We start from the raw sequence: 23,173 nt of genomic DNA, 5'->3' as shown, positions 1-23,173 counted from the left end.
TTGTCTCATCTGAATGTAGTATAAGCAGGCAGGAGCACTTCATATAAAGTGACATTAACATATTTTTCTCTCTTTTTGTTAATAAGGTACATTGCCACAAAGCCACAACGTTGATTATTAACAGCCTCCTCTACACTGCAGAGTAGCTTCAGTGACTCTGCAAATTGGCTAGATTTGAAGCTGTTAATTATGCAGTATAGTGTGCTTCATAAAGACAGAAATGAATATGACTTGGCTCAGATTTTGTGAGAATAAATTGTAAAAATTGGACCTCTGTTTGATTTGAATTCTGGCTTCACAGGGAACACGGACATTCCATATGATAGGCTTGGCAAGTACAAATCATGTACTCCATTAAAAAATCGGAATGTTCGTGTAAAGTTGCATACCTGGCAGAAAGCCAGGGGCTCTGCAGAGGTCCAAGTCTCATTAATGGGGGTGCTTTTTATCATTTTGTCAAAGAAACTGAGAAATATCTTAAGTCCAAATATTGTGTAAATCATAAGGAATGGGGGGTTTCTTTCTTCCCTGCACTCACCAGCCACACTTGTAAGTGTCTAGAGCTGCCTGGCGGCATTTTGAAGTCACCGTCTGCCTGCTGGAGAGGAAAAGGCACGTTCACCAACACGTACTGCTCATCTCACAGCCAGGCAAACCATAACTGAGGCTGAGGGGACAGGCATCTTTTAGCTAGGCTCTCTGTTTAGCTTTTTATGGCAATGTAGATGTTGCATAAAAAATTATGACAAGATACTTTTACCTTAGGTTTCCACCTATGCATCATGGCATTTGCAGGATGCTACCACTTCTGAAGCAAATCTGTACATATTTGCATCATCTTTCTTAATGTGTGAAAGCAGATGCACAAGCCATAGAATAAAAAAACTGCTCCATAAATTTGTAAATCTTCTAGAAATATATTCAGATAAGGAAATATTATGTCAAATATATTAATGTACCTTTATAACTGTTGTAAGATTACAGCACTGTAACTGATTCTAGTTGAAGTACCTTGAAAGCAGTATTAAATGTTCAGTATGTCAGAGTGATGAAAAGTAAAATGTCACTTTTGCAGTTCTAAAAGTTTAAGTGAGCTATTTAAAAAGAACAGTACGCCTGGGATTTCAACTGGGGTTTTTTTTTTAACTGACAGTGAGAGAAAATTACTTTCTCAACCAGTGTCTTAATCCATAAAGAATCCAAAGAGGATTCTATAGTTTAAACATACTAAAATAATAAGTGTTAAATTCCTATAACTGTTTGGTGTCATTTGAACTTTGCAGTAAATGCAGAAATTTATCTGGTGGAGGTTTTTATTGACCAGTAAGAAAGGGAAATACTTGAGGGAAAACCTTAACTGTATGATTCAGGGGCAGCGTTAAGTTTCTTATCAACAAGATGTATTAAAATGGAAAAAATGAACCAGCAAAGCCATTTTGGGAGTTGTATTATTAAATTCACAGTTTGCTGCTGCTAATTTGTTAGTAGGCTTCAGTTGTTCAACAAAGCTCATACACTCATTTTGCAAAACTGATTATTAGATGAAACGCCCTCTGTCATTGCCATGGGAGGAATAGCTCTGAATCAGGGCTGTGTCACAAATGCAGTTAGCTGCATGATCTCAGCTCAATGCCATTTACCTAACAGAATTATGAAGATGATGCTGATATAATGAATAGGTTCTGCTTGGACAAATGAAGTCCCCTGGAGATAATGGAAATTTGGTGAAGAGCTCTTTGTTTTGTTTGGTTTATATGAAGAGCTTGGACTCTAATTAAGTCAGTCCTTGCACTCCTATCAGAATTATGTTACTTTATGGTTACTTACTTTGATTTGACAAACTTCACTTGAGGGACAGAGATTCAATTATAGAGCTCTTCAAGCTTGCTGCTTCTGGAAGGTATTTTCTCTTAAATTATGCTTCTTTAGCAGGTGTATTTTATTCACTTTGATGAAATATGTCTTAACTAGAATAGCATGGTTGTTAGAGTTAATATGGAATGCAATTCTTTCATGCCTTCTACAAAGATTGTTGTGTTTTGTAGTCAGTGTTTCATGAGGAAACTCAGGAACCAGCTGCAGTCAATTCTGAAGGAACCTTCCCACCATTTGTTTTTTTTTTTCCATTAATAATGTTGTTCATATTCATACTTGTAAGAAAATTTTCAGAACAAAAGTTTTTTTCCATTTTTCATGTGCAAATAGTGAACCATATACCAGTATGGGTCAAAGACAAACAATAATACTGTGGACATTGTAAATAAACACTTACTTTAAGCATCTGATAACAAAACTGAATCTCAGAATGAAAAAAAAAGTAATATTACGATTATGATTTTTACAAACTAAACTGTTCCCTGGTGTAAATTTCTGTTTCACCACCATATTCTTGAAACACAGCAAGAAACAAGAATGTTCTTCTGTGGTGAGTCTTTATGGATGTTCAATGACTCTATGAAGTACAGAGAACTGTAACTCTCAGAGCGCTAGACATTTTTCAGGGACATTTATTTGGAAAGAATTTCTGTTGAAATGTAAGGATAGTTTTGCTTGTGCATCCAGAAATGTACATGTAGAACAGACCAGCATGGTAAAATATTTTTGCTGTTAAAATAGTTATGGGTTAGTAGTTGCCATGAGTATATATAATAAAATAAATATTAATTCTTTTAGGGTGAAAAAGGAGATACAGGAGAACCAGGACCAGAAGGCCTTCCTGGAACAGAGGTAAATGGAACAATAATGAAACAGTCAAGTTACGAACTTCTGGGTGGATGGTTAAGAAATGCAATTCAGACTTTATGTAAGAAGAGTCATGGATTTAGAAATTGGGTATGCCTGGCGATAAAGTTTTCTTTATACCCTCTTCCTGTCCTTCTCCCTATTGAGCTTGATGGGGGTTACCCTGGCTTTAGGTTTTAATGCTGGATAATCTTAGTTCTCCAAGTGGAAAACATTGCTGTTGAAGGCAGAGAGCATCTCCCAAATGGGGAATGACATATTAGGACTAGAATCTAGACACAGGACTTGGGAAAAACATTCAGTGATACTTTTTAAAGCACCTTTTCCAAAGGAATAAAAGGGTCAGCATTTAACACAAATGTCAGTCTAGCTGGGTTTACTGAAAATGCAGTAATACAGTCTACGAAATTATGACCCTTTTTACATCACCTGGCTTTCTACGCACACTGTAGCTATAAAAATATTTTTCCTGTTTTAGGTAATTATAATTTAATGCTGGATAAATCAGGCTATTTTTAAGTGGATGTCCTTCATGTGAGAACACGCACTATGTACTAAGCTGAAACTACGTTTAAGTATTTGTAGAGGTATTCTCTTGTAGCCTGTCTGTCTGTAAAGGTGAACCATATACTTCTCTCATACATACATATATGCTGACAGCATGGAAAAAACACATCTGTGTTTCTTTCCATAGCTCTGGCAACAATTCTGTGTTGGTCTTACATGATCTTCTTTACTACGTGAGATCTTGTTCCATCAACCTTTTAGAAAGAGTAAGGTATACCAAGCATCTAATTAACTCTAGGACATATTTAACATAGTGGCACTATGAAAGTGAAAAATACTGAACATGTATAATTTTAAATATTTACTGAACTGTTGCAATGTGTCAGTAAATGGTAGATTGTTATTATGGGAACTGTCATTAAAACATTAAAACTGAAGTAAAACTGCATATGGCAGTATAACATTGTATTGTTTGAAACCACACATCATTCCCTTTTAGCGGTACTTACATAAGACGCTTTGAACTCAGTTATCATTCTGCATGGAGATATGAGTCCTTAAGTTTACAGGACTGTGTATCATTGACTGTTTAGTTTCTATCAGTGTCTCTCTAACTTGTTCTGCAAGAAGAAATGTAACATCTGATATTTCTGCAATAATCAAGTTAATCTACTTACATTGTAATCTGCAGTGCTGTATAAAAACAGCCTGAAAACACTTCAAAGCTAGTGGCATTGCCTTCTGGTAGGTGTTGTCTCTGCCTGGGGGAGTGAGGGTTTCCATCCTCACAAGAACTTGAAAATGATGACTGAACATTTTTTCTTGAACAAATGGTAGAAACATATTTGAATGTATTTTAACCAAAATCAGAAAAGCAGGTGTCACAGAAAACTTTTGCTTGCTGTTGCTAACTTGTGTTTTCTTGGCTGTACAGAAAGTTCTTACTAGAAAGAAGTAGCATGACAGAGGGGAAGCCAGACCTGGTTTGGAGACTAGGCTGTAGTGAAGATATACCTAGAAAGTTTTAATTTCCTCTTCTCTCACTTGTGCTAACTGGCTCAGTTAATCTCATTGAGAACCAGGTTTCGAGGCAGGAACTGTGAATATATCTAAATGTTCTGCACATCTCCCAGTTTATCTCTCCAGTAATCTGAGCCAAGTTCTACAATGCTGTGTCCCAGCCTGGGACATTATTCAAAATCCATCTGACAACATGAATACTTGCTATAAATACTACAATTGAGGTTGCCATTGTTTTTGGTTTCCTAAGGAGTAGTTATAAATAACTTAATATACTACTAATATAGTCCTCCTGTAGTACATGTCCATGTCTCTAAGCAGGTATTTGCTTTTATATGTTGAACAGCCAGTTTGATTCAATAGTATCTCTTTCATCCCTTGACTCTTTTAGCCACTTGACATTAAACTCAGGTGCCACATTGCTGCCACTGAAGTAATGTGATTTTTAAAAGATGTTGCTTCCCTTCACCATTCTTGTGGATATTTTGTTTTACAGTTGGGTGTGTGACCTGTCTGCTTAACTGGGGAGTTATGAGTTGTCTGGTCTAGTTGACAAGATGGTTATCAGTGAGAGGTTGGACTGGATGATCTTGGAAGTCTTTTCAAAACTTATTGATCTGTGATTCTGTAATAATGCTGTCCACTGTAACAAATGAAGCTTCATAGAGACACTATGGGAAAAAAATCATAAAATCACTCATAGCCTGTGTGGAATAAGGACAAATTTGCTATATAAATATCCATGAAACTATCTGTGGAGTATGTTCTCTGTTATATCCATATGTCTGCCTGTTGATCTGAAGTGAAAAGAAGATCTTTATCACCGAAACTTTTAGACTCTTTTTGAGTCATGTTGTTTTCTTGATCACTGGTCCAGGTAGGAATGAATGCCATGGGATACTGCCAATTACTATTTTCTGACATAAATTAAATCCTTCAACAAAAGTAAGTCAAAACCAGCAAGTTTTATCATATCTGTCAGCATGTGTCATGCATAGCTGGTAGAGGAATAGTGTCTTTCCTGTAAGTGGGGGAAAAAAAAGTTAAACAAATCTGAAAATAAAATCTAGTGTATATATATTAAACCAAGTGTTTAACTGGTTATTTTTATTTCTCTTGCTGGGCGAGGTAATACCATAAGTGACTTTTCTAAAACTTTCCTACATAAAATTTAATTCTTTGCATACTTGATGTCAAAGGATGAACCTCTTAAGTTCAGTAAGCAATACAAGAATCCCAGGTTTTCAATGGAAAGATGGAAAACATAATAGACCTTTTTATTTTGATGCTTGTGGGAAAAGGTCATCAGAAGTATGATCATGTTTAAAGGGATACTGCATCTTGTTGTATTAGCAATAGTTGTTTACCTTCACACCCTCAGGGCCTGTCTGTCTCATCTTGAGCTCTCTCAGTATTAGCATTGCAAGGGGAAATACCTGAACAGGAAGGGAATAATCCTATTGCTTGAAAAAGTGAAGTTTGTGATGATTTTTGTTCATATCTAGAGTCTGAGAATTCTGTTAGGAAAAAAAGTATTAGGAGATAGCAGATTTAATTTAGGGTCCAGTGAATTCTAGTAATATACCAGTTTGAAGTTTTGGAATTCCATTAATGAGAAAAGAGCAGTGTTAGTATTTAAAAGTACCTGAGACGTAAACTAAAAAAAGTGTATTGTTGAAAACACTTTGTTAAATTAGAAAAGTTATCAAAGCATATCCAGGTTGGCATTGTACAGCTGACTTTGAAGCTGTTGTTAACTTAGATTTTAAGGCTGCTCTGTGAAGGCAATGTAGTACTGTTCTTAGTGGTTAGAGTATTCCCAAGCTCGGTTACTCAATAGAGATAACTGATCTGATCTGTAATAATGGGGTTGCATGTTGTTGGTTAAATTGTTGGGTTGTGTACTGTATTTCCAGTACATTAGATAATATGTATTTTTCTAGGAAAATTCTGCCTGGTGTGACATTGAACCAGATTACTCTAATGAAGGCCGTGGAATTGCAAATAACAAATTATGTTTTCCCCAAAGGGTATCTTTTAGAGTTGAAAACCTGTTCTCCTGAATATATGATTGCAGCCTGACTGAATTTCCATTGCCACATGTGTGCAGCAGAGTTCATGCTGTAGAAATAGATGCAATTCCAACAGGCAACATTTGGCTCCTGCAAGGAGCTGCTGGATTCTTCTGGTTGGGGTCCAGCTGATCGTTGCAATTTTTCATTGAGAGGAGTACCTGCTGTAAGCTTTACCTGTTTTATCAGTTTTTCATTTATTCCACCAGAAGAAGTACCATTGTCATCCCCTCCAAACAGAAACACTGCCTCTAATTTAATCTTTCCCTCATCGACCCAAATTCACACCCTTACTGATATTTGTGATATACTTGTCCCAGTAATTTCTCTGTTGGTTGGAAATTGCATTACAGTTATCAGTCTTATTATATGTACATATATATATATAAAAATATTTCTCATTTTTGCTATTTTCAGTATTGTTATCTTGTTAGCTTTGAATTGCCATTGTATATACATATTCTAATGCTTACTTTACATTTTGGTTTCCACAGAGGAGCCATAATGTAAATTTATCATGACCTGTAAAAAGACCAAGCTGTAGTCCTTTTAGAGGAGTTGCATTACAGTTATCTGTCTTATTTTACATATATATATATATATATATATATATATATATATATAAAATTTCTCATTTTTGCTATTTGCTATTTTCAGTAATTTCCAGTATTGTTATCTTGTTAGCTTTGAATTGCCATTGTATATACATATTCTAATGCTTACTTTACATTTTGGTTTCCACAGAGGAGCCATAATGTAAATTTATCATGACCTGTAAAAAGACCAAGCTGTAGTCCTTTTAGAGGAGAAAATGCTTCAGCTGAAGGCTGTTCATAAACTCATAAATGTATATTATTATATTGGTCCCAAAAAGCTAGAATTATACTGGGACAGAATTCAATACCCAATTAATTTACTCTCTGTTATAAGAGGAATTTTTAATCTGTTCCCGAGTTTCTGGCAAATTTGGTAACAGATTCCTTAGATCAATAGAAATTTGTTTGTTTTTAAAGCTGACCTTGTTCTCCTAAAACGTTGCAGAAAATGAGCTTTTCTAACAAGGCTTGGTCTAAAATCATCCAAATTGTGTCTGTTTAGATAACCACATTCATTTTACTGAAGCATCCTGTTCTGGTCTCTGCCAGAGACAGGATACCCTACTGTACTGTGCTAAAAGGGGCCACAGATTCGACTTGGCACAGGAATTCTTTCTTCTTATGGCATTTCAGAGTCAGTGAGCCAGCAGCTAAACCTCTCAGCAGCTTCAAAAGGGTGACTGTAGGGAAGAACAGGCATCGTGCATCTCCAAAGGTGTTTTTTGCAAGCATTCACTATGTCTGGAACTTACTGAGTTTATTATATTTTTTAATGCATATATAATGTGTAGGCAAACCAGAAATACTTTTAATGGGTCTATAACATTGGGTCCTTTAAAATCCTCCTTCAAACACTGTAAATTTTCCTGTAAAACAGGTAGTTTCCCCCTGTCCTTTTTATTTGAGGTTAATTGTATTTATTTGAGGTCATCATCTCTGCAGTAGCTGTCAGACTGCACACCTCACTAAGGTGCTCTTGCAGAAACACTGCTAAAGGCTTTAAACATGGCAATTAGGAAAAAATAAGGTTCATAGTTTGAAAGTGCATGGCTCAGGCTCAGCATCTTTCATCTGCAGTTGCATTTTCTATTCAGTAGAGACACACAGATATATGTCACCATCTGTGAGTTGCAGATTTTTTTTTTTAGCCGTATCTTTTATCTTCTGTAAACATACAGCCTAAGAGCTAATTCCTAAACTCATAACTATTGTTCCACCGCTGATTTGCTAGTATTGATTTTGAACCAAATACATACAGTTGCACACCTGAAAAATCCCTGAAATGGCTTATAGAATATGGATTAGTTGTGTTTTATGCATTCTTTCAGAAGGAGGTTGAAAGTAAAATGTAGCAAATGGAGACAATATTAAAGCTATGTCATAAATATGCAGATTGTAAAAAGAAAGCAATTTTTTGGCTTGGTTTTTGAATCCATCTGCCTATTACATTTTTTAAGTTCAAACAGCAAAACTACTTCTGATTTAACTATTACATATTTGGCAAGCTTAATAAAGAACAAATCAAAGCTAAATCAGGGGTATTTACAACAACCACAAATTTAATCCAAAGTGGGTACTTAAATGCTCATATAGTTCTAAATGATGTTCCTTCCAGATGGTGAATTAATGTAATTTTAGCAGGAAGTGAAGTTGCACAAATACACAGTATTTAGAACACTCATTGATTTCATGTTTCTGTACCCACCAAGGCACAGATGTTAGTTACCATTTTCGTGCCAGTTGTCTCTATCTTCCTAATAATTGCAAACTGAGGAAGAGAGTTTGCAAGGACAAAAAGGGAGCTGGGAAGAACTTTAGTTTGTAAACCCTAATTCAGATGTAAATTAATTTTTTCTACCCTTAAACTATTTAACCTCCAGAAATAATAAAGATGGTGGTCTACTTGTAGAGGCATCTTATTATGATTGGGTCTTGTATTGCCTCCATTGTTGCCATTCCATTTTTAAGTAAAATCTTTGAACTTGTAGAGGTATCTCTGACTTTCAATATACAGTCTCTCATGCCACTAAAGCAGTGGTCAGAGGGAAGGCACAAGACAAATCTCTTGGCTTAAATGAAAATGAATTCCTGGTAGGTTGGTCCAGCATGATAATTAACTTCATTCATTGCTGTAGAATGGCTTGAATTTGCTGGGCATATTTTGAAACCCCTCATTTTTCCATTTGTTTTGCAGCAAGGAGAACACAACACAGATTGTGTGCTGGGTACTAAAGATATTTTGTGGGGATTTTTTGGCTGCTTCTAGTGAGAACTTCTTAGTGGAAGAGTTGTATAAGAGATATTATAGAGGATAGATTCAGACTAGGTGTAAGTAGGAAACACTTTACCATGAAAATGGTGAACACTGGAAAAGGTTTCTCAGAGAGACTGTAGATATCCCATCCCTGGAAACATTAATGAGTGGGTTGGATAGGCTCTGAGCAACCTGATCCAGTTGGCAATGTTTGCTGCAGGGGAGGTTGAACCAGGTGATCTTGAGGAATCCCTTCCAACGCAAATCACTCTGATCCTGCGAGTGTGAAATGGCTGTGTATGCAAAGTGTAAGGCTAGGCAGTACTAATTCCTTGTCCTGTTGAAGGCAGAGCTAAAGAAGGAGGTATGAAGGAAATTCATTATTTCTCTAATTGCCCTTGTGAACACTGGTGAAAATGGGAGTATTGGAAGATGTGCAGCAGCTCTGGGTTGAGCCTTCCTGGAGCTCATCAGTTCAGCAGTGCTACTTGAAACATAAAATTTGCAGTTCTCTGTCCACCTCTGCCTCTTTCCCAATTTCAGCAGAGCTCAAGTGAATGTACTAGCACTCTCTGATATTCTATTTTATCTTTTTTGGCCATGCAAGACTGCAAAAGAACTTTGCATTTCTTCTCACTACTTAGCATAATGGGGCACAACAAAGTAGATTGGCTTTGTTTAATTATGTGTTGTTTAATGTTGTTCATGTTTAATTATGTGTTGAAGACACATGTGGTCTTTGATAGATGTGTGTCTGTTCACAAAATAATGAAAATAAAGAATTTCAAGATAGCGCTAATAACGTGATGGAATTTTAAGGCCTATTTGTTTAGTGTATACTGCTTCACAGTACTACAGGATTTTTTCCCATAATTTTTCACAGATGACAACAAATATGCATTTCTCTTTTTGCCCAGGGACTAAAAGGTGACCCTGGTAGTCCTGGTGTGGCTGGTCCAAAAGGAGAAAAGGTACCTTTTTAACTATTAAGTTGTATGTATATGTGAGTGTGCATGATATTCTTCAGTTTTGAACACATTGCCATAACTATGGGTGGCAAATACCTACTGCTGCCATTTGTGAAACTTAAGGGTTAAAGAATATGAGTACAGGCTAACTGTAAATGCAAAAGACAAGTACAACGGAATTTAAAAGGAGTTCTGAGCAAGAGCCTAAATTTGGTGCTCTGAATTGCTCTCTGGGTGCACTAATTTTCTCCCATGGACTAAACCTGAAGGTCTCAGGTGTGATTTGTACCTCAGTGACCTAATTCTGTGAATATTCACACAGTCAGATTTCTTTACATATGTGAGCTGTCACACTGGCTTCAGCAGCCACCTTGTGCATGTAAGCTGCAGCTTGTAGCTTGACATATGGAAATGTGTTTTGAAGGATTGCTTTTTTTAAGCTGTGATCCATTTATGCAGAGGCCTGGCACTTTTTTTCCCCTTTAACTTGTGGTGAACTGAACTATATCTCTGCCACTACTGGAGAAAAATATCTCTTTACTTGCATATTTTCATAATCAACATGTTTGATGATTGTACTGAAATCACTTCTGCAGTGCTGCATATTCTCTAAAAGGTCTAGAGGTTAAATGTGTATAACTAAAGAGATTGTTGATTTAATTTCTCTCCTGTTTTAACTAGGGAGATGCAGGACCTCCAGGACCTGCTGCCTTGAGTGTGAGTACAAATAAAGAAAAACAGCCAAAAGAAAATCCCTAAGAAATGCTACATGTTTTTCACTAATTTACAGTGTGAATACTCCCACTAACAAATCTAAAAGTCAAGTCCCTTTCTTCATAGTGCCTCTGCATTTTCTGTATGACTTGTGAAGGGAATTCTGTAAATATAAAAAAAAAAAAAATAGGTTTAAAACATCTTGCTTCCTCCCAAATGGAGGATATTATCTTGTTTATTCCATGTGTAAATAGTATAGACTTGTTCCAATGAAAGAATTCCCTTGTTATTTTAAGGAAAAGCATTTTTCAGTAAAAGCTTGCAAAAATGATCAATGCTTTTAGGGTATTGTATTCTGGCTAGATACTGCTGTATGGATAGTGGAAAATGTTCTTAATTTCCTTGCAATCCAGGCCCCAAGCATGTACAAAGCCTGAAGAAAAGTGTCCCCAAAACTCTTCAGGGCATGTCTTATTTGGTTCATAAAAGTAATTAATCCTCTCTGAATTCTAGGACTTCACATGGTTCTGCTCATGAGCTGAGATGTAAAGCCCTTCCATTCAGAACAGTCTATTTGGGCAAAAACCATTCAAAATGGTGCAAAAGAGTGTGGCAAAAATGAAAAAAAAAAAAAAAAAAAAAAAAAAAAAAAAGAGAAAAGCTTCCAAATTCCCAGGCTGTGGTTTAACAACATGAATAGCTCTTCTCCCAGACTCAGTGTTATGAGCCACATCTATACTGTTCATATTATGCATGTAATCCTAAATAAACTTCAAAAGAACTGTTATTCATAGTGTAAATGTTTATACATGGTCTTTTCCCTCCCTTAATTTCCAACACTGTAACAGCAGGATCTCCATTAAAGCTTACAAACATTGAAGGATATGACAGAGACCCATGAGACAAAAATAAATTCTATTCTTTAGGTGTCAAAATTAAGTTGCAATGTTTTAGATTACTTTTTTTTTTATTATTAATTATAATATCCTGTATCTCTATTTCCTGGGAAGAAGTTAGTGTTTTGTCCCAAGATCAGTGACTCTTTGTTGCAGTTCATACCTTACTGGAGGTAAACAGGTCCATTTATGTCCCTTAGTTCTTGAATATACAAACTGTGTGTTGGAAGAGTTAATATATTATTAAAATATTATTCGTAACCTGCAATTTTACTGTAGTAGTTGCATTGGAGTATGTCTTGCTTTAGATAGACTCTTACACACCTTGAAGGGGTCATAGGAATAGAAATCAGACATGTCTGAAGATGAGACAGGTAAAGAACCTGAGGATATCTATTTTGTGTGTACTCTACAACCATAGAAGAGTCTTTTTGAGACTTTTTAATGTAAATTATCAAAAATTAGTGCATCTGTTCTGATAGAAGTAGCTGGGTATGTTAAATCTCTTTTTTTTTTTTAATGTGTTCATTGTTTAAAGTTGCAGTTGTGGTCACTTAGCTTTCCTAACAATCATACTTAGAGGTCAGTAGTATGATAGCAAGAATCAGAGAATATGCTGAGTTGGAAGGGACCCACAAGTTGGAAGTGATTGTCAAGTCCCAACTCCCTGCCCTGCACAGATCCATCCCCAAGAGTCACACCACACACAATGCCTGAGAGCATTGTCCAAATGCTTCTTGAACTTTATCAGGCTGGTGCTGTCACCACTTCCCTGGGGAGCCTGTTCCAGTGCCCAAACACCCTCTAGGTGAAGAATCTTTTCCTGATACCCAACCTAAGCCTCCTCTGACACAACTTCAGGCCATTCCCTTGGATCCTGTCTCTGGTCACCACAGGGCAGAGATCAGTGCCTGCCCTTCCTCTTCCCCTCATGAGGAAGTTGTAACCGCAGTGAGGTTTCTCCTCAGTTTCCTCCAGGTTGAACAGACCCAGTGCCCTCAGTTGCTCTTCCCTGCAAGGCCCTTCTTTCTCCTTGTGGCCCTCATTTGGACACTCTCTAGGAACTTTATATCTTTCTTATATTATGGTGCCCAAAACTGCACAAAATTTTCAAGGTGAGGCCGCCCCAGTGCAGAGCAGAGTGGGACAATCCCCTCCCTTGCCCAGCTGGCGATGCTGTGCCTGATGGCCCCCAGAAGAGTTTTGTCCCTCCTGGCTGCCCGGGCACACTGCTTTCAGATTGACTGAATTTACACCTTCTGTACCTGAAATGATCCAATTTCATAAAATGCATGTCAAAGAATTGCTTTTCTTTGATTAAAAAATGCTTTGCAAATGTTTCAGTTCATTGATTCCAGCACAAGAAGGTGTCTTTGTGTTGGTACATTTAGTGATGGCCAACTTTACACTTTTAAAAAGAAAACATTTAAATTTTAGGAAAGCAGACACAGTCTTCAGAGGGATGTTAGTAACTGATGTAGGCAAGAGTGAGTGTGAATGGGTTTAACAGTTTGAAGACAGATTACAGCAGAGTGGGAATACACAGCCCAGCAGGAAGGCTTTCTCTCTTGGCCACTGTAAATTGTTGTGTGTTTCTCTTGGCAAGAGCTAAAAGAAGATTAATTACATGAGTGATGGTGGCTAAGGGAAAATTCAGTTTTCAGAGAGGTTTTATTTGTGTGAGTTCTGTGTGGCTGTGATTCTTACAAATATATAATCATGAAAGGAAGATGTCATATCTTGCTGTGAATAAAATAGTAGGTCAGATAATATCACAGTTCATATGTCACTTAACGAGAACTTACTATGTCAGAACCATTTGTGCTGTTATAGCCAAAATATGATGTAAGTGTTTCAGTTATGAATCCTGTTAAAGTTTTAAAATGTTCCATTCATTTGGGATGAAAGCATAATGTCATAAATTTATCCCCTGCTTCTAGTAATTTTTATTTTTTTCCTAATGTGAAAATTATTTATTTTTATCTAAAAGATAAATGAATTATTCTGAGGGGCACAGAGGGAAGAGAAGTGAAAATGATGACACACTGTTAGAACTAAGTCCTAATATTACTTTTGGGCAGGGAGGAAGGGAATGCTAAAAGGGACCAGGTTTTGCTTAAACTAGACAACTGGGCCTGGGTCATCGACCTTCTGCCCCAGTGCCATTGCATACAGAGACAGGTGGTAAATGATGGCATCATACAGAGCTCTACTGCCCTGTGCAGCTTTTCCGTTCCTGTGTGTTTCCATAGAAATCATACATCAGTGGAGTAAGCTGAATAAGGTCTATCATATATTCTTATTTCAGTATAAAGTAGACCATCAGTAGTGTTGTTTGGGGTCAGAATGTTCTCCCCATACACAGACCTGTTCCATGCTTCTACTCTTAGCCCAGGGAGTGTGAAAGTAGCAAAAAACTGAGACTGCTTCACTGCAGCAGCTGGCTGGTCCAGGGAGAGTTGCCTGCAGGTAATCTACATAGGCAAGTATGTGACGGCATGCAGTAGAAATTCCTGGGGGCTTTGTTAATTTTTTTTGTCTGTGCCACTAGCCTCCCACTGGCCCCTGCCAAAGTCTAAAAGATGTCAGTGACTCTGTGCCTAAAAGTGTTTGTGCAACCCAGATGAGTAGGAAATCCCACACAGCTCAGAAGCACGAGTGACATGGGAACACGAGAAAATACAGAAGAGAATGACGGATTGGTGCTTGGAGGAAAAATATATTTTTAAGTGTTCAACTGACATATATGGCCATTATAGTATGGAATGAGGGAAGCTTCAAGACAGTATGTGTGGCAGAATTCATAAATACCCAACAGCTGTAGCAACCTATTAAATAGATGAGCATATGCCAAACTGCAAAATAGGCAAAACAATAGCACTGCTTTTTAAGATGCAAAAATTATTTTATGAGTTTGAAATTGAAATTTCATAGCTCAGAAAGTGCATCTGAAAAATAAAGCCCTGTATCTTCCTGTTTGATGTGAGTTAACAGAAAATTTCACACTGTAATCCTAACAACATTAACATTTAACAAAACTTCTCACTTGTAGCAATAGCAAAGAATTCAGAAAGAGATGGGATTAGAATGTGTTTCTGTGCACTTATTGGAAGTAGATACATGTCTTGTTAATACAATTTCATCAATCATGCATGAAGAATTAGAGAAAAGAAACAGAATTGTAATGCAAAATATGCTAACCTGTAAGAAGAAATACATGATAAATTTTATAGGATTTCCACAGAACCCTACTGAAATTAGCAATTTCAACAATTCTAAGTATATTGTTTGACTCGGGCATTATTCATGCAGTTACATTTTATTGTAAATTTGACATATATATGTGTATATTTGAGCCCTTTTATTAAGGATGTGAATTTTTCCTATGTTTCTATGAGTCAGTTAACACTCCCCAATTCCAGATATATGTATGGATTTTTTTCTCATTTATGGTGGTAGTTTTATGGGTGTAGTCCAAAATCATGATTGCTTCTCAGCCTTTTTTTATGCTGTCTCTAATTTCTCTGCTATGTTCTGAATTGCTCTGAAAGTAGTAGATGCCTCTGATGTTTAGTACATTTCACGTCTTATGAATAAATGCTGTGATCATATTTTGAACTTTTCTCCTTTATTATGTGCACTTTATGAAGCAATATGGGAGATGTTTAAGACTTAAGTTCCCTGATAAATTGTACTGTAGCTGATGAACCTTCAGAGAGTAGAAAGGAAGGATTATTTGGCTCTGTAGTGTGGTTTTGCCTAGATGTGGGATTCAGAAGCTGGGGACTGTGTTCTTCAGGGTCACAGCTGGCTCCACAGCTTGCCTGCTCTGGTATCCCAGCTTAAGCCTGTGCGTGCCGTGTCAGAAGAGTGACAGGTGAGGGAAGGTAGCACAGCCATCCCTTGTAAAATATATGATAACTATTCCTCTCGACACTCGATACGCTGCCTTCAGTTCCTGGGGAAAATGAGCGTCCGTCCGTACGTTCCTGAGAACCTATCCCTTTCAGGAGTTATAAAATAGTCACCCAGATGGCACCAAGTGTTTACTCAGAAGCCAAGGCTTAAGTCGGTCACAGACAGAAGTCCCCAGGAGTTGCTTACTAAACAGATATTTGGAATGCTGGCTCCTAGGTCTGGTTAAAGCGATCCGAAGGAAGCTGGTGCACAAGTGCCTTGTGGAGGCGGCTGTGGGAGGAAGTTGCAGATTCAGGTCTGGGCAAGCTCCACTGTAACTTTTGGCTCTCCCCTTTCTAAACAAACATCAGCTTACAGATTGCACAGCTTTCTCCTCAGTTATTCATGTGAAGCTAAAGAAATGGATACACACTCTACAGTAGTAAGCAGCTCAAATATTACCTTTGCTTTCTTCCTATGTAATGACATGAAGGAAAGTAATCCTATTTAACTAAAGAAAGTATAGACTGAAAATTACATATTCATTCTAAATCTCTTCTTTTCACGCATTTACTTTAAGGAAAATCTGAATTTTATCTGTCTGAGCTTTTTAAATGAGATATGTTAATTTCCTGAAAATACTAAACTGTTTAGTTTTTTTCATTAAATATAGTGATCACTTAACTTCCACAGTATAACTTACAAATATCCTCTTCTTCACTTAAAAAGCACTTTTTAATTATGGGACAAGGTGCTATTAAAATTACCCCTTTATTGAAACAGAAGGTTATTTATTATTTACAGTGCGGTTTTTATCTTCTTTATGCAGTAATACTGATAGTGAAGGCATAAGTGAAGATTGAAGTCTTAACCTTACAGTAAATTTGTCTTTCAAAAATTCTTACTCTGATAAATTGCCATGAATGTGATTTCTATGTCCTTCATTAGAATAATGATTTGAAAATTGTCCCATATGCAGTAGACATCGATGTAATGAATAATTTTGATTTACTCCTCAGGATTTTAATTATCCTTTCTTTTTCTTAGCAAATAAGCCTATGTTTATTAAAAGTGCTTGGTTCATGAATGTAAACTTCAGTGAAATTACCCTTTCAATTTCCCTTTCAAATTATTGTCTCTGAAGGAAAGTACATTTCAAGGTTAGTTAACAGGGAGAGCTAAAGAAATGGCCAAACCCAAAAAATAATGATGTCAGTGAAGCACATATTTTCTCTTTGCTCCAGTAATAAATGATCAAGGGAATATAGCTTATCTTGTTTGCTGGCAGACTGCAATACTTCTGCTAAATGTTGTCTCCTTTTCTGTAGAAATAAATGGATTGAAAACAGTTTAGAAAGAAAAGTGGGGTAACAGCAGAACAGTATGGTCACCGCAGTAACTTTAGGGGCTGAGCAGGTGTACAAATCTTTCCACTTGCTGTCTCAAGGTGCTTCAGTAAGCATGTGACTGAGATCAGGTTATGTTTGGAAATGCTTAAGATAGACCTAGTTTAATTTCCCTCATAAATGGTAACACAACAGGAAATTAGTCATCTTTCTGTGATTTTCCTGTGCCATTTTTCCCATTGTAAGAGATTTCTAACAGTGAGGAGTGTCTGCAAGCTCTGTGGGCTTCCGTGTGGGTGGTGACGGACAATCTTTTGGGCAAGAAGAGGAAACTATGGTAATTGTATTTTAAGGTCTCCCCCTTTCTCATCCTCCTGTTTGGGATTCAAGATAGGGCTGCATCACCGTTGCATCAAGTAAACTGCCTTGAAGATACCTGGGAAACCAAAACTTTGACCATCTTGACTGGAGGAAAGTTGTTCATATTTAAGTTCCTATGCTTGCTGAGTGTGATTGTCTGTTTTTACCTGAGAGGAAGCTGTTCATTTACTCTCAGTGTGAAGGCCAAGGAGGAAAATATTCTCAAAATAGGGTAAAAGGATCACAGTGACCTGCACAGTGGAATTCGTTCTCTACAAACACCTCCAGATTAAGTGCATGCCTTTAAGACCTATTGCACTCCATCTTGTTGCATCCTGTCTGGGATGCTGTGCCACTCTCACATCAGTGCAGCCACAGCAGTACCATCCGTCCCACAAGCAGTATTTGGGTGGCTGGAGAGTGCTCTTCAAGTCAGTCATGCTGCAGTTCTTCACTGTGACCACCCATTGTGTTACGTCAGGAATCTGTGGTCACTTTTTACCTCACTCCTGGTTACTGTGATTCTGTGCTGCTCTGCTTGTGGAGTTTACAGAGGCATCATGGAAAATTTGGTTTAACAGTGTGACAGCTTTTCTTTATCCTGAAGGAAGACTGTTTTAAAGAATTACATCAATTGCTTGCAATGGGAACTGCCCACCAGCTTGCTTTATAAAACATTTCAGCAGTGATATTGTATCAGTGGAACTATACCTTTCTGTTTATCATCATAATGTTTTTAATTTTCTTGGCAAAATCATACCTTTTATAGCTGGGTATTTTTAAAGTAGAGAGTTTTATCATTATAAAAGCTTGCATATTCAGATAATTAAAAAATTACCTCTTCTTACATTATCACAAGGCATTTCTGCATGCCTAATTGAGACTTTGTTTAACTCATCTCACAAAATTGCCTATATTTTCTCCCCATTTAATAGCATTTATTCTGTAAAATCTGAGGTCATGTGTTTGCTGGAATTCATAGTGAGGAAACACTGGGTGAAACACACAAACCAGTCTATAAATGAAATAAATTTTGTGCCTTAATTTAACCTGCATTATTTTTGCTAATGTCTGTATTATATTTAATTTGTGTTGAGAAGGAAATATTCCAACTCAGAATGTATTCCAGCAACACTACCTACAAGTACATAAGGCAGCTGTCTACCTTCTTCTTCAAAAACTATCAGTTATGTTTTGAAGCAACTTTCAGAATCCCAAAAATGTATGTACTTGTCTAATATTTCGCTCTTTTGGCATCAACCATAATCTTCTGTGAGAAGTAACACGAATAACAGTTTTAAGTGACTTCACTATTCCACTTCAGCTGGGGTCTTTTCTTTTTCTTTGAACATTCTTTTTTCACCATAAAAACTTTGCTTTTCTGAGAGTATGTTCATAGGCACTTTTTCTGAGTTATTAAATTTATGAGCAACGCATCCACCATGTCTCTGCAGATGCTTGTTGTGATGTATCAGCTATTTTAAAATGTTTTTCTACCTGCAGAGTCACATGACAGGATTTTAGCCCTTCTACAGTAAGTGGCTTCTGATAGCTCCACACTCATACACTCCAAATTATCAGCTTTTGACACTTAAAACAGCTTAACTGACTGAACTGTTCACTGATTTTTCTGTAACTTCCTAACATCCTAACATGTTTTTCTTCAACTGTCTTAAGTTAATTTTTCTTTTTATTTCCTGTTACTTTAAAACAATATTAGTGTTATTTAGTACTGTTAAAGTACTAAATTGTTATATCCTACAGATATTTTCAATACAAAATCTTTTAAAAGCTCACTTATTCTACTGCAGCATTTTTTAAACCTGTTGTTTTTTCCTAGTTTCCCTCAACTAAGGCTTAGACTAAGTTTTGATGATATTTTGTTTAAATATCCATCCACATGTTCTTCACAGTGGGGTTGCTTTTTCTATTCTATGTTCTAATATGTTGTGTTTTCTATTCTATGTTCTAATATTCTATGTTCTAATATATTCAGCATATTTTCCCTTGTCAATACTTCCCTTTATGGTTTACCTCTTATAAAGGGATTCACAACTTTCTGGTCTTCATTTACAAGATTTTGTACAACCCTCTTGTGCCTATCAATGCATCATATATCATCTATCTTCAAAGCCGTCCTCAGTCATTGTGGTAGATTTTCTAAGTTTCAGTTCCCCTTAAGAACATCTCCATTTTACTGGCTTTTATTTTCTCCAAGCTACATGGTAATGTTTTAGAGATTTCCACTTCATGTTCCTCAAGCTCCTTCAGGTATGTTACTCCAAGGGGCTTGCTTGGTCCATGACAGGAACAGGCTTTATCGAGTGTATATGTTATTTTAATCCACTGCTCCACAAAGTAGGTAGAAGGCTGCCTCCTTTCAGCCTCAAAGGTGGCCTGGAAGAGTCAGGAAGAACCCAAGGATGCATCATATTTTCCTGCCAGCCTGATGTCATACAAATAGGCTGGTTTTATACCTCACAGTGCCTTGTGCTGTTCGTAGACATTGTTCTGCTCATCACCATAGCCATGCTCTTGCCAGGTCAAAAGTATCAAAGTGACAGTGACACACAGTGAATGACTTCAATTGCCTTGCAATACCTGAAGGGTACAAGAAAGGTGGGGGCAGACTTTAGCTGAGCCTGTTGAGATAGGACAAGGGATGGAACTGAAGCAGGGATTAAATTGAAAGAGGGTAAATTTAGATTAAATATGAGAATGAGGGTTTTTTACAATGAGGGTGATGAAACACAGGAACAGATTGCTCATAGAATTGGTGGATGCTCCATCCCTGAAAACATTCAAGTCCAGGCTGGTTAGGAATCTGAGAAACCTGGTCTGGTTGGAGATGTTCCTGCTCGTTGCAGGAGAGTTGGACTAGATGACCTTTAAAGGTCCCTTCCAACCCAAAACATTGTATGGTCCTATGATCTTAATTGCTTTAGCTGTTGTTTACCTGGGGAGTTTGTACTTGTAGAATAGATTGCCTTCTGACATAAATGTTTCTAACACAATCCACAGCATATCCCATATACCATAGACTGGATGGATGATAGATATAGGTATGTATATTCAGTCTATATCCCTTTATCTGTGGTGGTGGGCTCCTCTGACCAACTGTGCTATCCATGGCTGGGGGGAGTCAAATCTGATATTTAATCTCCAAAGGAAGATCTCCAGAAATTAAATAGGAATGCGACCTGAGTAGATACTTTTGTCTGCCTTCCTACAAATGTACTTCTATTGATTTCCAAGTTCTATAGGAGTTCAGTGGTAGATCTTTTATTCATCCGTTTAGATAGAAATCACTGTAGAAGGGGTTTTTTTCATTTCTCCTGAAGGTTTCTTCTGCAGTTAGTTTTCTGTGATATCTTTCAGTGAGTATTGAGCAGAGACAGCATTGCTAAGTCATTACTTTGGCCAAGTTACTACAGTTTTAGAGCTGTGTTAGTTAACATGGCCTGTGTTGTCCTATCAATTTTCAAACGGAAGATCCCACTGAGGTTGGTGTGAACTTTTTCCTCAGTTTCAATATCAGGATGTGGCTCCTTGTACAGGGGAGTCCTCCCTGCCTAGTTACCAATTGTACACAGCTCTCCTCCCTTTCCTTGAAGATAAATCTCCTTATCTGGTTCCTTTTTCTTGACAATAATATTGTAGAGAGAAGAAAAAGAATGAAAGTACTCCTTGGATAAAAATGTTGGCTATTAATTATCACTATTGTGCAGTTACATTCTTGTGTAATTCTTGTCCCCTTGGAGCCTTATTGTACAGATATGTGAGGCTAAGTATTTCCTCCCCCATAAAACAGACATTACAGGTTTTCATCTCATTCCCCGCATAAAGTCGTCACTAAAATGAAAAATTAACAAAACAAAATTCCACCTCTTCCTGAATTCCCAGAATTTCTTCACAGAATTAGAATATTGCTAACAATTAGAACACTGCAAGTTCCACACTACCTAGAGAAGAAAGTAAAGCTTTACAGAGGTCACACTGACATGCTGCTTTATGGGTTTCTGTATGTATAAGCTACATAACTTGCACTGTAATTAACTTACCATGATATTATTTGTTGGACACAATGTCCTCATGCATATTTGAGTTTCATAAACTTATGGTGAAAAAAGGAAATGGTGTGCATCAACTTTGTAAAAGATCCTACATCTTTTCCTGTTTACTTTATAAACTGAAATGATAGGAGAAATATCCTATAGTGAAATACTGTCTGAGGTATATTTTTAGCTTCAGTGTTTGAAAGTGGAGAAATGGTAGAAATGGAAAAGCTCTTGAAGTGATCACTTCTTTTTGAAATTGAAGTCAGATTGCATTCTAGTCAATTTAAAACATTATTTGAAGATGTATGAGCTATTAGCTTTGGAATGCCTACTTTCTCAAGTTTATTCTGGGAATTGGGGGTTGTTAATGAACTTATTAAATTCATTTCTAGAAATCTGGGTACTTTAAAAAATCATGATTGTCAGGGTGCCTCAGTTCACCCTTATTGGGTCAATAAATATGTGTAATTGATTCTAAGTAAGGCATTTGAATTTGACCAAAGATGTAACTCATGCTGGAGCAATACATGAGTCTGAGTAATTTTAAAGATTTTAAAATTCTAATATTTCAAATTCTTAAATAAACAAAATGTAAGTTCTTTAATTGTGTGCCATCTCTAACAATATGCAACATAACATGCAAGGCTTTTTTTTAATTATACAGTGCAGAACTGTTACATATTCTTTGCTGATTACATTGAAAATTATTTCACATTTCTTGTTGCTATAATGGAAATTGGATTGCTTCCTCAAAGTAATTTTTTAAATTGTGTTCCAAGGTGACTCATGAAGAAAAGGGGGAGTGGGGGGAATGACTGTTCTAAGTTGTTCTGAGATGTTATTTGAAGGTTTTATGATTATATTGTACAATAATCAGATATAAAATTAAAGCCCCTAAGCATAAGAACTGGTCTGTGATTTGGTCTCTGAATGAAAAAGGCAGATCCTTGCACTGAGTTCAGAAGGAAAGCTCACAAGTCAAGGATATATTCAAAACACTCAAAGCTCCAGTGCCTGTTCAGGACAGAGAGGGAGAAAAAAAAAGAGACACTAAAGTGTTTTGAAAAGCCAAGGCAGAACTGCAGAGGAAGCAGCACAGGGCTGGTTCTTAGGATCCAGTGAGCATAAGGCCTTCTGCTATATTTAGTTCCCTTTCCCTGCCTTCCCCTCCCCCTTCACTGCCTATATTTGAATTTGAGTTGTAGAGTAAGTTGTCTTTCATTCAAAATAACTTTTTTTTTGTCAATTTTTTATGGCATCCTAACTTTACAACATAAATCACTTTACAATTAATATTGTAGTTGAATATAATTATGCTTAATTAGTGCTGAGTTACCTCTTCTTTTCCTTAGATGCAGCCTTTGTATGATGGAATGTGATTAATAATTATTGTTTGTGCTTTTTCTTGCACCTTAATATAACACTGAAGGAGTTTTTAGGAATAGGCAATTGTTATTATTGGAAATAAATGCCTTGTCTTGCCATCTGGATCTTTAGTCTTGTCTTCTATAGAGAAGTAGAGGATGAGAATAGCACTGAGTGTTATAATTGTTTAATGTCTGTACTTTCAGGGTTTGTTGGAGGGTCCCCAAGGTCCACCTGGCAAAGAAGGTCAAAGGGTGAGTAAACTTGGTGAACAACTGGTGAGTGTGCTAACAGCTTGATGCACGACTTCTGCCTAAGCACTAATAAAAATTGGTAAGGTAGCAGCTGAGTATGAAGCATGCTGACAACAAACTGAGC

General features: G+C 36.9%; 1 protein-coding gene across 12 annotated transcripts in view; it reads left to right on the top strand.

Annotated features, from left to right (window-relative positions):
• The window catches only part of COL19A1 (collagen type XIX alpha 1 chain), a 186,152-nt gene that overhangs the window by 83,312 nt on the left and 79,667 nt on the right, over positions 1-23,173 (top strand). For 10 of the 12 annotated variants that reach the window (XM_039727212.1, XM_039727197.1, XM_039727181.1 and 7 more), the window contains 4 exons: positions 2,674-2,727; positions 10,109-10,162; positions 10,841-10,876; positions 23,002-23,049. In XM_039727212.1, the coding sequence (XP_039583146.1) occupies positions 2,674-2,727; positions 10,109-10,162; positions 10,841-10,876; positions 23,002-23,049 (192 nt within the window). The remainder of the gene's footprint in view (positions 1-2,673; positions 2,728-10,108; positions 10,163-10,840; positions 10,877-23,001; positions 23,050-23,173) is intronic. The other 2 variants (XM_039727222.1, XM_039727206.1) reach the window with 1 other exon arrangement.

This window comes from Passer montanus, unplaced genomic scaffold, assembly GCF_014805655.1.
Source record: "Passer montanus isolate IOZ18808 unplaced genomic scaffold, ASM1480565v1 scaffold11, whole genome shotgun sequence".
Lineage (NCBI taxonomy): Eukaryota > Metazoa > Chordata > Aves > Passeriformes > Passeridae > Passer > Passer montanus.
Note: the sequence above shows the minus strand (reverse complement) of the source record. Positions and strands in the feature narration are given on the sequence as shown.